Here is a 16,708-nt window from a genome sequence, read left to right on the forward strand (position 1 = left end):
CTCAGCATCAGATACTGTCCTCTCTCTTTTTTTATTTATTGAAAACAAAAGCCTCATGTGTGGTTGTATTGTTTTAATTTCCATCCAGTTTTTGGCCTATTTGGAAACCACTATTGACAATTATCCCTTGAAAATTGACAAAAAGAAATAGTTCAGGCTGAAGTAGTAGAAAACTTACTGTCCTTGTTTGATCACTAGTATGTGAGCAATGCCTAATGTCTTGTGTAACAAATAAAATTAATTAAACTATGAATGAAATGATAGAAAAATAAAAAGCACATGGCAAACCTGGAAAGACCCTGATTCTGTTTTGTGTTTCTTCTTGAGGATGCAATCACTACATCCAGGTGAGTTTTGTGGGAAGATTATCTATACATACACATACAATTATATTTTATATACACTTAAAAAATACAACTTACAGAATGATACAGTTTTAATAATAACAAGGCTTAGCCTAATAATCATTCCACGATGGAATATAAGAATAATCTGATAAACATCTTTAAAGTCGTGAGTTAGTGTGCGACACATTTTGGAGCGAGCGCAAACTGCTGCAGCACAAATGGACATTTTGTGGTTGCCATGCGAACAGGAGAACACGGCGTCTCTGTCACAGATACAGCACACAGAGGGAGCTTGAATCCAAGTCAAATTCACTGATGGAGAACATCATCGTTCAGTCCTTCACTATATTTGTCGAACCACACTTCCTCATTACTCCTTTATAAACTGCCACCCCCTCTTTTTGTAACCACACCTGTGTCCCACTGCTCCTTACTGAATACTATGAGTGGCAACGTGTCATTTTAGCCTCACGGAGTCCCACTTTCTTGCTCATCCTTTGTCCGATAACCATGCCATTGATAACTGCTGTGACCTGAGCTGTGCAGCAGAGAGGCAACAAGGCGGAGCCGACTCGGCTAGGATTACACATGATCCACCACGTAGCTGTCGTACGGATGACCCAGTAGTCTCTCTATCTCCGCCTTGGGCACCACCCAGCACTTGCCCATGTGGCGTTTCCGCACCGTGTCTTTCAGCGTCTTGTCCTGCAAGGTGACCGCCATGTGCTTTGATCCCCACCTCAGGATCCCCCTGGCTGAAATTGCCTCATTGTGAGCTCCTCCGTCCAGGTAATCCTTCACCACTGTTACACTCATGTCAGTGTGCTGAAACTGGCCTGTAGGCAGATAAAGGACAGAAGAGGTGGAAAATAACTAAGTACATTTCAATTTTATACTACTTTATACGTCTGCTCAACTGCATTTCAAAGGAAAATATTGTATTTATCTGCCAGCTATAGTTAGTAGTAACTTTTAAGTTTACTTTTTAAGATTTTACATATAAAACCTATAATAAGCTTATAAAATACAACACATTTTTTAACGGTGCTATTGACAACATTGAAAAAATTCATTCTCCCTTCCCCCGTTCCATTACATTTACTTCAAAACAAGTCGTTGCCAGGCACTTACCATCAATCTGATACCAATATTGTTTTACTATTGGCTCACAAGCCTTGTTAGAAGTGAAAAACTGAATGTCTGATATCTTACACAGAGATAAACAAAACATTCATTTTGGACCCGCCAAAATTTTTAAAATGATGCTGTACTGAAGAAGACTTGAAACTAGCGATTGAGACCATAAACTCATGTTTACAATGTTTACTGAGGTAATAAATCAAGTGAGGAGTAGGGTCATTTTCTCATAGACTTCTATACAACCAGACTTCTTTTTGCAACCAGAGGAGTCGCCCCCTGCTGGCTATCAGAAAGAATGCAAGTTTAAGGCACTTCAGCATTGGCTTCCCTTTGTAAGACCCACTTCCCAGAATGGACAAACCAAACACTGGCTCCAGAGAGGGCCATTAGCGTTTTTGCGTCGGCCACTGTAGTTCTCCTAGAAGCTTGGCACACGGGTGAAGTTTCAGTTGGTTGCAATCTGCAACCTCACCACTAGATGCTGCGAAATCCTACACACTGCACCTTTAATTAAAGGATGTGAGTACTTCTTCCACCACTGAAGGACAGTGAGCGGCATATAAAGCATCAGTGAGAGCTGACAGTTAAGAGCAAATATGTACATACCCAGCAGGCCTTGGGTTGAAGCAGACAACCCCCGTCCATCTGTGATGTAAAAGCCCAGGTGAGCCATCTGCAGGTAGCTGGGGTGTTTATAGTGGTGGAACATAACCAGGAAGCGCACATCTTTGTCCAGCTCGATCCAGCAGCTCCGATGTCTGTCCACAGCGACCGTCACCCCCTGCCTCGTCACCAATGCCTCCTGATTGATGGGCAGAGTATCCTGCCCTTCCCCTTCCACCACTACAGCGTCCAATGAGAGGGTGATCATGATGTCGCCAGAAGCTGTGACTGAGGAAATGGTGAGGCGGTCGAAGTAGGTCCGGGGGCGGTCTCCTGCACTGTGCTTGGAGGGAGCTCCCATCAGGTGGCCATCGACAATGATGCCTTGACGAGGAAGGGAACACACATTTAGTAATACACTTCAAAATGCTAGTAACACAAATTAGTTGATCTTAAAACATGTATATTTAAACACGTAACTGAAACGAGAGCTATTATTTCTAAGCATACCTCTCTTCGGGTCCTCTAACAGTCTGAGAACATCATTAGCTCTACCGTCTACGGTGAAACACAGGTTCTGATGCAGCTTTGGCAGCTGGACCACAAAATGAGGATCTCCATCAACTACAACAGACAACATTTGAGCATTAATACAACATGAGTACATAACATATTTAAATAAATTTGACGGCGTAATTAAAAACCTAAAACGTTAAATTGACCTGATGAAGAGAAGACCCGGATGGTGCTCAGTCTGGATGGAGTACCATCTAAAAGCACAAGACAGTCAACTAAAGGACAGTCCTCCTCACTTCCAAACACTGAAACCAATGGCAGGACTACACAGATATTGCAAGCAGTGTCTCTACAATAAATTACATATTATTTAAGACATGCAGCTGTAAATAACACCCACTAAATACTTACCAAATGATTCTGTGTCTGCGGTATCATCCCCTAAAAATAAGTCAGAAAATGTATTTTTAAGGCCTGAAAATCAACTACAGAACAGAATCAACTCTAATGAAAGTTTGAAACTTACAGGAATCATAGTTGAGATCGTAGTCATAATCATAGGTTGCATCATAGTCTGAGAAATGGAGGCAATGAGAACTTAAGTTCAGGACCTGTTCTGCTGCTCACAAAGGAATTTGGATTTAACATGGAACAACAGGATAAGAAGTATTAATAGTGATACTCACCTTTCACAAGGTCAATATCTGTAAGAGATAGAACATAACACAGATTTATATTCAGTACCAATGTGGTCATGTAGCTGCTTATCATGGTCTATCATAATTAAACAGCTGTCAGGGTATCTAATTATGTTTGAATTTGTTTTTATCAGATCAAATTTAATTAAAATAAAAAAGTGATCCGTCACTGTAATATAAAGAGGAAATTTATATTCACCTTTCCTATGAATGAAAGTGGAGACATCTAGTGGAGAGATGAAGAACATTCAATTAGGAATAAATATACAAAAGTCTGACCCCTTAAAGGTTATATTGATAACATTTTTATTAAGACAAATAATTACAAAATAATAATAATACATCCACAGAGCTCTTTGAAAGGTGCAGAAAAAAGTATAGCTTTTCGTGAAAAAAATATTATGACTTGATTAATCATTTTAAAAATTCCGACGGGTCCAAAATTAATGTTTTGTTTATCTCTGTGGAGGATATCTAAAGTTTGGTTGCCACTTCTAGCAAGGCTTTTGTGCCAATAGTATAACAATGTTGGTATCATGTGGTATCTCTGGGTCGTCAACAATCAAGTTGCCAGTTAGTGTGGAAAAAAACTGATAAATGTCTGAGTTTGATGGCTTCACTCCGGTACTAATCCTAAGTGCTCAAAAGGAGGCTGCCTCTGCCTCCGCCATGCCTGACCGCACTGACACTGTCTCCATCAGGCTGCAGAATAATACCGTGGCAACCAATGGCAACAAGTGACAACTGACGTTAGCACATATTAGCTATCTTAGCTTAATCGTCCAAACAACAACCATAAAATTAAAATTTGGCATATTCAAACTAAACCAACAACAACTACTAACAGCCACATTTCTTACAACCTTAACTAATGATAAGAAAGGAGGTTAAACACGCTTCACAAGGAATAGTAGGCCTGTCCGGTGCTCACAGATTAGGGCAATCTTGTAACAGGAGAGACTTCAGAGACCAGGTCCAAACGGGGTGCTCCAGTGTGCTTTGGACCTGGTCTCGGAAGTCTCTCCTGTTACAACCTTAACTAATGTGTTGTGACGGTTAGATTGTAAAAATTAAAAAAATAAAAGCTTCAATCCCTGAGGAGCTACGTTAGCATCTTAGCATTAGTGACGTCCAGTTACCTCACATTGTAGTTCCCTCAAACAATAAATAAAAAAGATGCGCATCAGAGGGGATTTAAGGTGGCCGAATAAACTAGATTTGGTGTTTGTTGGAAAGAGTCATCAAGATGGTTTTGGTGAGTTTTATTTTGTTTCTGTCGAGTGTGAATCAAGTGTGTTTTACGATGCTCCGCTGTAAAACAGCTGATTTCCCAGCTGAAACTACTGTAAGGCAACGGGGAAGGGGCGTCGCTCACACACACACCTAATGTAGGCCTATAACTACATGTTGCAAAATGATTTCATTACTCTTCCACGAAAGATTCATCACTCCACTTGACCATAAAATATGCAGGTTGTGCAACGAACTGGCAACCACTTGTTGTGATGTGAATGCAATGGAAGGGGAGGGAGAGTGTGACATCTAGTGGCTGAATGTTATCAATGTTATCGATTGCACCTTTAATATTCAGCTCGTTACTTGATTGATGACTGTACCTTAGACTAGACAGACAAAACAGAGAACCTACCCAGAAGCCCCGCTGCCTCCCACAGGCGCGGCCCGTCTGTTACACCAGGCATGGGAGCAAAGGTGGCCGACACAAAGGTGGCGACGCTCAAGTCCGTGTTGTTGTCGTCTACTGTTGGAGCCGGTGCCGGGGTGGGAGAGGCGAGCGGATACGACAGCTCGGGCGGAGCGGTGGTGATTACAGGCACATCTGGAGCAGATGTGGTGCTGTTTTCTGCCTCTGTGGAGGGCACAGTCACTTTGACAAGAGGCAGGGCTGTCCTCACTGTACTGGGCTGAGGGGTAAGGGGTTTCCCGGGCAGGGGCGCAGGGTCGGTTCTGGCTAAGCTGAGCAGAGGTGTGGTGCTGGTGGTGAATGTTAACATTGTGGTGGTTGTGGAGGGAGTTGTTGTTTTCAAGGGCAGCGGGGTGGAGACTTTTCCAGGTGCTGGGGGTGGCGCTGTTTTTAGAGCGTTAAGCACAGAGGTGGGTATCTTACCGGCAGGAGGAGGAGAGGCAGTTTTAGATTCATTTTGGGAAGGAGTTGGCTTTTTACCCGAGAATGGTGCTGGGGCAGTTTTGACAGAGCTGGGACTTGAGGTTGTTGTGGTTTTCTTGGATGGCGAAACTGCTGTTTTTGCTGTGGAAGTTGGCAATGAGATTTTTTTAGTTTGCTTTGGAGGTGGCTGAGGAGGGTCTGGCTTTGTTTTGTTAGACCTGGGGTTAGAAGGGGAGCCGGGCTTCTTTGCAGCTGATATTTTGGTGGTGGTGGCAGTAGTCGTTGCTGTCGTGGTTATAGTGGCCGCGGTGGTGGGTTTTGCTGTGGTTTGAGTTTGAGCTGCGTCATCTGCGTCTGGCTTAACTACAACTAAAGACGTGACTGGTGTTACAAAGTTATACTTGAGGGACAGGTTGGTGGCCTTGTCTGCCAGTAACCTTTGAGTTACAGGGTCGGTAGCATTCAGTTTGGCCAGTAGCAGCTCTTTGATGGTGAAATACGCCCAGAGACGGTGCACGAAGCTGGATATTCCTTCCACGCCTTCGGAACAGTCGAGTGAGTCTACACTCCCATTCCCTTTGGCGTGGGAAATCAACACATCGTTCTCCAACTTCACACGTTGCTTTGAATCAGTGGCGGACATTGACACCTTTAAATCCTTGACCCCTGGTTTGACCCTGCCAGCCACCACCAGCTCCGAGCCTTGGAAGTAATTCGGGAACAGGGCGCGGGTGATGTCGAACGCCTGATCGTCCAGGTACGACAGCTGGATGTCTGAGAGCAAAGGGCTGGCTACTTCGTCATAGAAGCCCTTAAGCTGCAAAGCCGCGTCTGCATCCTCGTACACCATCCGGGCCACCCCTCGGTTATCCAGAGCCAGGCGTTTCAGGAGGAGGAAGTCGGCGTCGTCTCCAAAGGCAAGGCCAAACAGAGAGGAAGAGCCCAAAGCTTTCTTGGCGTTGCCAAGGATGGTGTCGCCAGCTGTCACTCCGATGGTTGCCTCCCCATCTGTGAGGAAAATGACCAGAGGGACACGGCGGGATGAGAGGTGGCCGGAGGAGGCAGGGGACGTAGGGTTGACGAGCTGGGCGGCTGAAAGCAGAGCTGCATTGATGTTGGTCCCTGATACAGAAGAGTGGAACAATCAGTGTTGAAGGAAGAGAACAAGAAAACAATAAGAAATTAGGGATGTCAAATTTGTTTTAATTCCACTCATTTTTTTAATGCATTAATGCAGGTTGTGATTCTTAGGTTGTAGCGGGCTCAGTTTTAAGGCTAGAGTGAAGATATTGGCATCATCTGAAACTAAAAAATCTAAGGAATCCATGTCATAGCTTGTCTTGAAAGAGGTTAAATAACGCTCCAAACTTACGCTAAATTTTGGTGAGGAAAAAACAGCCCAGCCATTTTCAAAGGGGTCCCTTGACCTCTGACCTCAAGATATGAAAATGGGTTCTATGGGTTCTATGGGTACCTACGGGCACTGACACACTGATAGCTGTTGTTGCCTGTTGGGCTGCAGTTTGCCATGTTAGGATTTGAGCATATTTTTTATGCTAAATGCAGTACCTGTGAGGGTTTCTGTACAATATTTGTCATTGTTTTGAGTTGTTGATTGATTTCCAATTATAAATATATACCTACATTTGCATAAAGCAAGAATATTTGCCTGCTCCCATGTTGATTTGAGTATTAAATACTTGACAAATATTCCTTTAAGGTACATTTTGAACGGATAAAAAATGTGTGATTAATTTGAGATTAATCAAATTAACTATGGACTATCATGTTATTAATCACGATTAAATATTTTAATCGATTGACAGCCCTATAAGAAATACATGGATACAATGCCACAGTTCAAACAGTATCACATTTCAACTCACATCCTTCTGCAATAATCCTCTTCACAAAGTCTTTAGCGTCTCGTACATTCTGCCGAGTCGCCCGGACTGTCCTTCCTTTCTTCCAGGTGTGAACCTTGTCTGAGAAGGTGATGATATTGAAGTGGTCTCCCTCTCTAAGGTCCCCGAGAATGGTGCTCATGGCCTGCTTTGTCTACTGACAGAAATTATAAGAATTACTGACAGAAAATCCATATTATATTTATAGAATATTGTTATATTTTAGCAAGTTTTCTCATCTCAACTGTAGCCATATGAAGTCCATGAGGTTTGTCCACTTTACCTGTTTCATCTTAGTGCCAATCATTGAGCCACTGACATCAATGACAAATATAACATCCTTAGGAACCACAGGAAGCCCTCTGGGTGCAAAATAATGCACAAAGTAGCCGTCATACACCTGAAAGAAAATATGAAAATAAAGGGCAGAGAAAACAACCTTTACTGGTACCAAAACACATTTCTGTTTGTGACAAACATGCACAATAATCTTAATGAGATGCTCCTGACCTGTACTTCTCCCATGAGATCTCTGAGGTCCACGTCATACTGGATGATGAAGTCTGCGTTGAGACCTTTGGAGGAGATACTGTTCTGCTGCTGTAGAGTAGGACTGTACCGAACTCGAGCACAGCAAGCGCTCTGCTCAACATGAGTGGAGGCCGGCGCCTCTGCATCACCTGTAGGAAAGCAGAACATGGTTAAATCCATGTAGTAGTAATCAGAAATGGTTAAAGTACTCATCTACAACATTTCCATTAAAGGAATAGTTTGATATTTTGGGAAATGTCCATATTCGCTTTCTTGCCGAGAGTTAGATGAGAAGATCAATACCGGGAAGATAAAGCCAGTAGCCTGTTAGCGTAGCTTAACATTAAACTGGAAACAGCTAGCCTGGGACTGTCCAAAGGTACGAAAATTTGCCCACCAGCACCCGTAACACACAATGTTATATCTCGGTTGTTAAAAAAATGTAAATCACAAAAATGACAAACTGTATTTTTACGGGGGATTATGGGTTGGGCTATTTCTTGGCTGGGATCAGTGACTTCCTGGAGTTTCCAGGCAACCTCACGGTTAAAACAGGACTTTGCAACCTGGACAGAGCCAGGCTAACTGTTTCGTCATTTCCAGTCTTTAAACTACAGACAGATCAGAAAGGAGACGGTGCAGTGAGAGTCGGTTTCCTGTATTTTCTTAATGCTTAATATGGCTGTTAGCTGTTTAAATATCTAATGTTAGCAAAAATAAATAGAAATACATTATGCAAATATAATCCAATCCGCTTTCATCCATCCACACAACGTCCATAACACTTCCAAACGAGGTGTGTGTGTGTGTGTATGTGTGTGTGTGTGGGGGGACGGACGGACGGACATGCCATTACCACGCCAGGAGACAGGAAGTGTATGCCATTTCAAACCATTGGCAGAGCTTGAAATGTGTCATCTTTGTTACAGAGCATCTTTGTTTATGCTAAGTTAAGCTAACGAGCCGCTGGCTTATACTTACTGTATAAACATGAGAGTGGTATTAATCTTCTCATCTGACAAGAAAACAGTGAATAAGCACATTTCCCAAATTGACAAACTATTCCTTTAAATGCTAATTTCAATCAACCAATTGTTATTCATTCGTTGATTCAAACAAGGACGTTTATTGATATTCCTGAAAGCTTTTACACTTCCTGCTCTTACAATCCGATGGTGGGTACGAGGCGGTATACCTGTACTTTACAACAGTGTAGGAGCATTCCAGGTTGATTTTTTCTTCTTTGAAAGTTATTTATCCCAATTCAAATATGTTTACCGGTAATAACTCACCTTGAGCGGTGTTCGAGAGCAGCCGGCTCGTCCTGAGAGGAAAGGCTTTGATGAAACTGATGCCCGTCCGCTCCATTATACGGACGTCTAACGTGAGGTTCTGAACAAGCTGTCCAGGCCTCAGACCCAAACTGAGCTCATAGCGGCCGAGTCGACGAGGCAACAGCTCCTCGTAGGACAGGAGGAAGGACATCCGAGCTCCTGACGGCACGCTTACTGCCACACGAAACTTCTCAATCTCCCTCTCTCTGGAACACCGCAACACAACACAAATTTGTTTTAACGACAGTAATTTCTTTAATGCATTAATGCAACTTTTTAGGTGGTAGCGGGCTCTGTGTTAACTCTAGAGTGAAGATACCATATCATATGAAAAACAAATTGGTACCAACCATGTCATACTCAAAGGAGACTACATAACGCTCCAAATTTAAACCAAATTTTGGCGTGGAAAAACTGGCATGGCCATTTTCAAAGGGGTTCCTTGACCTTTGACCTCAAGATATGTGAATGAAAATGGGTTCTATGGGTAACCATGAGTCTCCCCTTTGCAGAGATGCCCACTTTATGATAATCACAGCAGTTTGGGGCAAGTCATAGTCAAGTCAGCACACTGACACACTGACAGCTGTTGGGCTTCAGTTTGCCATGTTGTGATTTGAGCATATTTTCAATGCTAAATGCAGTACCTGTGAGGGTTTCTGGACAATATTTGTCATTGTTTTGTGTTGTTGATTGATTTCCAGTAATAAATATATACATATAGTTGCATAAAGCAAGCGTATTTGCCCAATCCCATGTTGATAAGTGTATTAAATACTTGACAAATCTCCCTTTCAGGTACACTTTGAACAGATAAAAAAATGTGTGATTAATTTGCGATTAATCGCGATTAACTATGAACAATCATGCGATCAATTGCGATTAAAAGATTAAAGAACAACTTTGGGACTGACTTGGTAGCAACCAGTCCGGCTGTTTTTCCTTGCTTCTTAGCAGCATCGTAAATCTTCCTGGCGGCAGCTCTCTCCTTCACCTGGGCCACGTACACGTTGCCATTGGAGGTGCTGATGGGGTAGAGGAAAGAGGAAGAAGAAACAGCTCTCTGTGTGACTCACAGTAGCCAGATTATATTTCAGTCAGAAACACGCCTGGCCTGCATTGAGCTGCTGAGCGTGATTTACTTTATTTTGCTCCTTGTATTTCCAAAGCTGCCTCACAAACACGCATCATGCTTGTTTACGAGCAGAGTTCATACCACTCGAGGGGGTTGTGGTGGGGTCATAAACGGGGCGAGCGGGAAAGAGTAATTTCCCTCTAAAAACAGCGTTAATGAAGAGAGATCTTGCAGGGCGATGACGCTCCGAGGGAGTGCCGCCATGCGCTACACCCGGCAAAATCCCAACCAAAACCACCGGGATTCAATTCACACAGTGCACTTCCTAGACTTCGCCAACCGCTGATGTCACGTGATGAGGTGCTAAATTAAGGTCAAGTCCTTTGAACAAATATATTCGAAGGGAAAAAACATCAAGGGCTAACTAAAATAAACCCACAAGCTTGAAGAGGGTCTTGTTTGAGAAACAGAGCAGAATGGCGAGAGTGGAAAATGGAGTATTTATGTGTGTGGCTGGCTGAGAGGGGGTAAAGGAACTGCTGTACATCAGTGACCCGCACACAGAACACAGAGTTCTTAGTTCCAGACACAGAAATGCCAGAGGACTAACGCAACACATTCGCTGCAGCTTTTTTTCCTCTCATGTGCAGACGGCTGTATAGGTTCCGAGTGTGAAAATATGTAAGTCTGTGAAAGGCAGAAGTGAAGGATTATGGTTGTAAAAAGAAACTGTACAAGCTCCAGACTCACACATACTTAAAAAAGCTACATCCACCTCCATGTAGGCATGCATACATACAGAAGATGTAGGCCTGTGTGTGTGTGTGTGTTTGTAGCGTATCTAAACTGGCAGGCTGCCTTAGTAAACTGTGCGGGGGAGAAAACGGGGACTGGGCAAACTCCTGTCATTTTCTCTATTAACTTTCTGACTTGCATTTACAAAGCTTGGTATTCATCTGCCCTCAGGTTCCCCCTCCTCCTGACCTGCTTCCGCTCCCAAATCCAGCTCCAGGTTTGGCCTGCAATGTTGACTTATTTGTTTTGTTTATATTTAGCATTTTTTTTGAAGGAGAGTGGTCAGCAAACCCTCTTAGTAATCAAATTATGGATCTCTCCTCCGGACCGGAATTCTAGTTCCTGACATAATTCTTATAATCATAATTCATAGTTTTATTTCTGGATTCCTCCCATTTAACACGAACATTACTTCTATTTATTTCAATTTCTCACCATATAGCAGGGAAATATTTCTACAGGCAAGAAATAATATTTCCCTGTAAATACTTTGGAATTGTCATCCAAAACACAGTTTATGAGACGATGATTGGCTGCATTTCCTGGTTTTCATAGTGATGTTAGAGATTGGAGGTAAAGGAAATGAAAAGAAAGACACTCAAATACACTAATAAACAAATACAGGAAGTAGTGATGTGGGAACGCTGTAAACTGTAGACGTGAAAGACTTACATGGTGAAGTTGGAGATGAAAGCAGAGGAGGGCAGGTCCACCTCAAAGGCAGCCTCCTTGGTGACGGGAAGCTGGTTCCATACTGAACTCTGGACTGTGGTGACAGCGTAGCGGGACACCACCGTACACTTCACATGGTAGTCTGTCACCTTCAGCTAGTGACATAGCAAATAAATCAAATAAATCAGAGGCTGGAGGAGAAAGCACTGAAGTTAAGGAGTCATTAAAGCTACAGTGTGTAGGATTTGGCAGCATCTAGTGGTGCGGTTGCAGATTGAAACCAACTGACTACCCCTCCGCTCACTCCTACATTTGCCAGGGCTGCGGTAACGTGAGCCGCCGAGTGCAAAACAGTGGTAATGCAACGAAAGTCAGACGGCGGCTGGTGGTACCACGGTTTTGCACTCGGCGACCCACGATACTGCAGTTTTACAAGTGTGTTTACATGTTTGTAGCGTTGCTGTCCTGTGAGAACCATGTATCTCGAAAAAGTCAACTGACTCATTCAGCTTTTTGACAATACATTTTCTAGCTGATCCAAGAGGGTTTTTAAATTGTTTATTTAGCTTAAGAAGCAGGAGGATTTTCTCAACACATAAGGAACACTTCATCCTTCAGTTTATCAGAAACCATCAAATTTGGAGATACGTGGTTTTCACTGGACAGGAAAGGGATGAAAAAATGGAATCTAAAAAGTAACTAAAGCTATCGGACAAATGTAGTGCCTGTATTGCCTGGGGCGGCAGTAGCTCAGTCTTGGCTTGGGAACGTGGTCGCCGGTTCAATTCCCAACATGGACCAAGTAATGAGTGTGGACGGGTAGCTGGAGAGGTGCTAGTTCACCTCCTGGGCACTGCCAAAGTGCCCTTGAGCAAGGTACCGACCCCCCACATTGCTTCCTGGGTGCTGTATAGTAGCTAATATTAGGATGGGTTAAATGCAGAGATTATGTTTCACTGTGTGCTGTGTACAATGCAATGTGTGACAATAAAATCTGATTTACAATTACATTAAGTACAATATTTACCTCTGAAATGTAGTGGAGTAGAAGTATACGGTTGCATAAAATGGAAATACTAAAGTACAAGTACCTTGAATTTGTACTTAAGAACAGTATTGAGTAAATGTACTTAGTTACATGCCACCACTGGCTGTCTGACTGTCATCCTCACAGACCATACCTCGGGGTTCATGCCACATTTATACACAGACCACCGATCAGGTCTGACAACCATGGATGCTGACTTAAACCCCTCGACGTATAGGGAAAACAAATTGTAAACCTCACACATAAGTTTTCTTTTCTCCCCCTTCATATCACGCTTTGGCCCTGCATAGCTGTGACGAGTCAACCAAACAACACAAAGCAGTTCCCTGCATGGTGTCTCTGTCCTCCTCTTGTTGACTCGGGTAACGCCGGCGCCTGCTGAGACCAATCTGGTCAGTGCTGGCCACATTACTGCAGTACGAGGCAACAGGAGGCAGGAGGAAGAGAGCCACATCAGCCCTGCAGCTCACAAGTATTTAGGAAGGCTGCAGTTTGTGCTATACAGACTGGATTACTGTACGTGTGCAGGGGGATTGCTTCACAGTTAACACTGAAGGAAAACAGTGGAGCTGCTGATGATCCCCAGAGGTGGTGATGGTTGTTTCCCAGTCTTTGAAGCTTTTTCTGCAAGTCACTTTGTATCACGGGTGGGAAGTATTTTTAGGCAAGAACTATATTTAAGTACAGTTTTGCGGTACTTGTGCTTGGGTATTTCCATTTTATGCTACTTAATACTTCTACTCCACTACAATTCAGAGAGAAATATTGTACTTTTTACTCCACTAAATTTATTTGACAGCTTTTCAAATCAATTTTTACATAAAAACAACATACGAGCAGTTTATGAAATAAATTTTTTTTGTGGCCCCATTGTCATTTCTCTGATTCAGTCTATGAGTTGTTGACTTTTCCTCTCTTAACTTTTCAGATGATTTCATTTGAATAACTGTTTGAATCCCAAAGAGATCAAATTATCCAATATTTCACTAAAAATCAAAGATTAGAGAAAAGTCTAATATATTAATAGAAATGTGTTTAACAGGAGTTAAGAAACTGAGAATCTCATATTTTGTAGCATGAGGAGCTCCAATCTTGCACTAACAATTAGATTAATATTTGGTATTTTATGTAACACATTTTACAACAGTAATAGCATAAACTTACCACTGGTTTTGTTGCTTTGCTTTGGCGTCTTACTCTCTGGAAAAGAAACAAGACAAACAAAGTCAATCAGGTGCATGGGTATAGTTTGGTAAAATGTGCTTTTGTTATATGATACATAATACCATTTATTAGTACCAGTGTTTGTTCAAAATGCCTCCTTTTTTTATGAAGTAATCTCCACAATCTGCCTGTGTGAGGGTTGGGTCAAGATTTTGTGTCAAAATAGTCTGAATCAAAGCCATTCATGAATGCAGGGGAAGTGGACCTGGAAATAAATGCTTTCACTGTAAGCAGGGCCGGTTGCACGGTTTGCTCTCAAATGTTAATTTTGCACACAAGTCATTGCTGTGTCAATACATTACCACATACCCTGGACCGGTCATTGCTGGGAATTTAACATAAACAAATAGGTTTAAGAGTGGAAACCCTTTATACGGAAACATATAAATAAAATAATTGATATTTATATATAAAAAAAAAAATAGGACTATATTATATGTTCTGGCTAAGTGAGGCACTGTTGCATTAGAGCTGCAAAAGCTCACTTTAGGGAACTTTAAAAAAAAAATAGGACTATATTATATGTTCTGGCTAAGTGAGGCACTGTTGCATTAGAGCTGCAAAAGCTCACTTTAGGGAACTTTAAATCACTACATTTTTCAGACACATAAATTCCATATATTTGTGACTGAGGTTTGGTTGGACAGCTATTCTTGTTTTATTATTCAATTACAAAATAAAAGTTCTGTATTATTATTATTGTTACTCTGTCCTCCTGCCTTGATTCGGACTGGGTTAACAGACTGTGTTTCAGAAAGTACACTTTGGACACCAAACTAGAAAAAAATAATAAATAAAAGTAAAATATACCTGTAAAAGAATATCTGCTCCCAGGTTGGCTTCATAATCCCTCGATAATCCCTCTTGCACATAAAAAGTGAAGACCACCAGGATGCACTGGAGCTTTAAATTCATCATGTCCATAATAATAATAATAATAATAACTCAGGTTTTAGTCTCCAAGGTGAAGTGGTCTCGCGGTGTCCGTCAGCTGGACTGAGGCAGCTCGTGCAGCAGGACGCTGTGCACGCACATACTTCACATTTTACACCAGTTCTTCTCTCTCTCCCCTCCCTCACCTCGGCTCACTTTAAACGGCGGTGCTAATGAAATGTGTTTTGATAAAGAGTCAAACATCCGCCAGGTGTTGTTGGAAATAAAGAAAAGATAAAGCTCAAGTGAAGTTAAAGTCGGAAAGTTTGCGTGCTGGGTTTGAAGAAAGCAGCTCCCAGTTTAAATTCGTGCGCACTGGAAATTTCGCGGACTGCTGCCACCGAGGTGCACCAGACATGAGGGATTATTAACCCCTGCTCGGCTATTTGGGGGAAATAACCCAGCTACCAAAACACCTCCCCTCCTCCTCTCTGTAGGAGGCTCCTACAAAATGCTCAAGTCTGACTTTTATTCTTTAAATTACTCCCAAATGCCAGTTTCTTTCACAAAGAGCCATTATTGGCTGACTGGAACAGTGCATTGGTCTGTTGTGGGACCAGTTGGTTCAATTTAAAGGTCCCGTTATGTGCTCAATTTCAGGTCCATACTTGTATTTTATGTTTCTACTAGAACATGTTTACATGATGTAATGTTAAAAAAACAACTTTATTTTCCTCATACGGCCTGCCTGAATATGTCTGTATTTACCCTCTGTCTGAAACGCTCCGTTTTACTGGAACTGCAATGGAATTCTGTTGGTAGGCAACAAATTGGGTCCATGTTTACTTCCTGTCAGCTGATGTCATTCAGATACACTGCAACCCTGAAATGAAGAACGTGGTTGCGTCCGAAATTCCACACTAACATGCTATTTACGTACAGTATATGAGATATTTTAGTATGTCCGAAACTTTAGTATGAAACCAATAGTACGTGAATTGCATGCTATTTACGATGAAATATTACAGTATGCAACGCTGGACACTATGGCGGCATTAATATCCCACAATGCAATGCGCTAGCAATGACAACGTTCATAACAGACGTTGACGGAAAGCTCTGTAACATCAATAAAGCTTTGATTTAATTGTAAGTATAAGATTCCACTTTGCTAGGCGTAATATATATTTTAAATTAGTTCAGACTTTGATTTTGACAATCCATTGTTTTGGTCACATGAGGTTGGCACGGGTTACCATGGTTACACGTCTCCAACCGGCAAGGAGGCTCTCAGGAAGTGACAATGTAAATTACTGCTCAGTGCATCCGAAAAGATACGTACTACTGTTTATACACACAAAAATATTTTGAACCATAGTACACATATAGGGTGTGTAGTATATACTGTAGTATACCATTTCGGACAAAGCCTATATATATTGTATATTTGTGACATCACAAATGTACAGAAATCCTGGCGGCTCATTTAAAGTTTAAATTTCTGAATATGTGCTGTGTGTATTTCTCTGTGGATTTCGATACTTTCACAGTATTTATACACCACTTTTTACAATATGGGACCTTTAACTTTAGTGTCTCTGCTAACAACACAGGACAGCTGCCAAGCTGCCACAAACAGGACTTGTAAAGTGGATTTACTTTCTGAGCAACATGTTGTTGGAGGTGACTCTTTGCTTACTTTATTTCAGTCAAACCCGCCTGAAGTTTATCTACATTACAAACATTCAAGTTCCCAAATCTACAACATGTTTTGTTTGTTTGGGAACTGTCCATGGTGCTGATTCCCACCTTTATGTAAGGGA

At 42.1% G+C, this 16,708-nt stretch overlaps 1 protein-coding gene across 1 annotated transcript; it reads right to left on the bottom strand.

Moving 5' to 3' along the window:
- Window positions 1-22: 22 nt before the first annotated feature.
- Window positions 23-15,286, bottom strand: itih6 (inter-alpha-trypsin inhibitor heavy chain family member 6). The gene is made up of 17 exons (XM_037771834.1): window positions 14,823-15,286; window positions 13,953-13,988; window positions 11,741-11,895; window positions 10,113-10,223; window positions 9,157-9,404; window positions 7,844-8,013; window positions 7,617-7,733; window positions 7,316-7,487; window positions 4,953-6,551; window positions 3,504-3,530; window positions 3,293-3,310; window positions 3,133-3,180; window positions 3,018-3,047; window positions 2,813-2,860; window positions 2,601-2,714; window positions 2,094-2,474; window positions 23-1,183 (listed from the first exon to the last, which is right to left on the bottom strand). The coding sequence occupies exons 1-17, from the start codon at window positions 14,934-14,936 to the stop codon at window positions 930-932; spliced, it is 3,642 nt and encodes a 1,213-aa protein (XP_037627762.1). The 5' UTR covers window positions 14,937-15,286; the 3' UTR covers window positions 23-929.
- Window positions 15,287-16,708: the final 1,422 nt, after the last annotated feature.

Source organism: Sebastes umbrosus, chromosome 6 (assembly GCF_015220745.1).
Source record: "Sebastes umbrosus isolate fSebUmb1 chromosome 6, fSebUmb1.pri, whole genome shotgun sequence".
Classification (NCBI taxonomy): Eukaryota; Metazoa; Chordata; class Actinopteri; order Perciformes; family Sebastidae; genus Sebastes; species Sebastes umbrosus.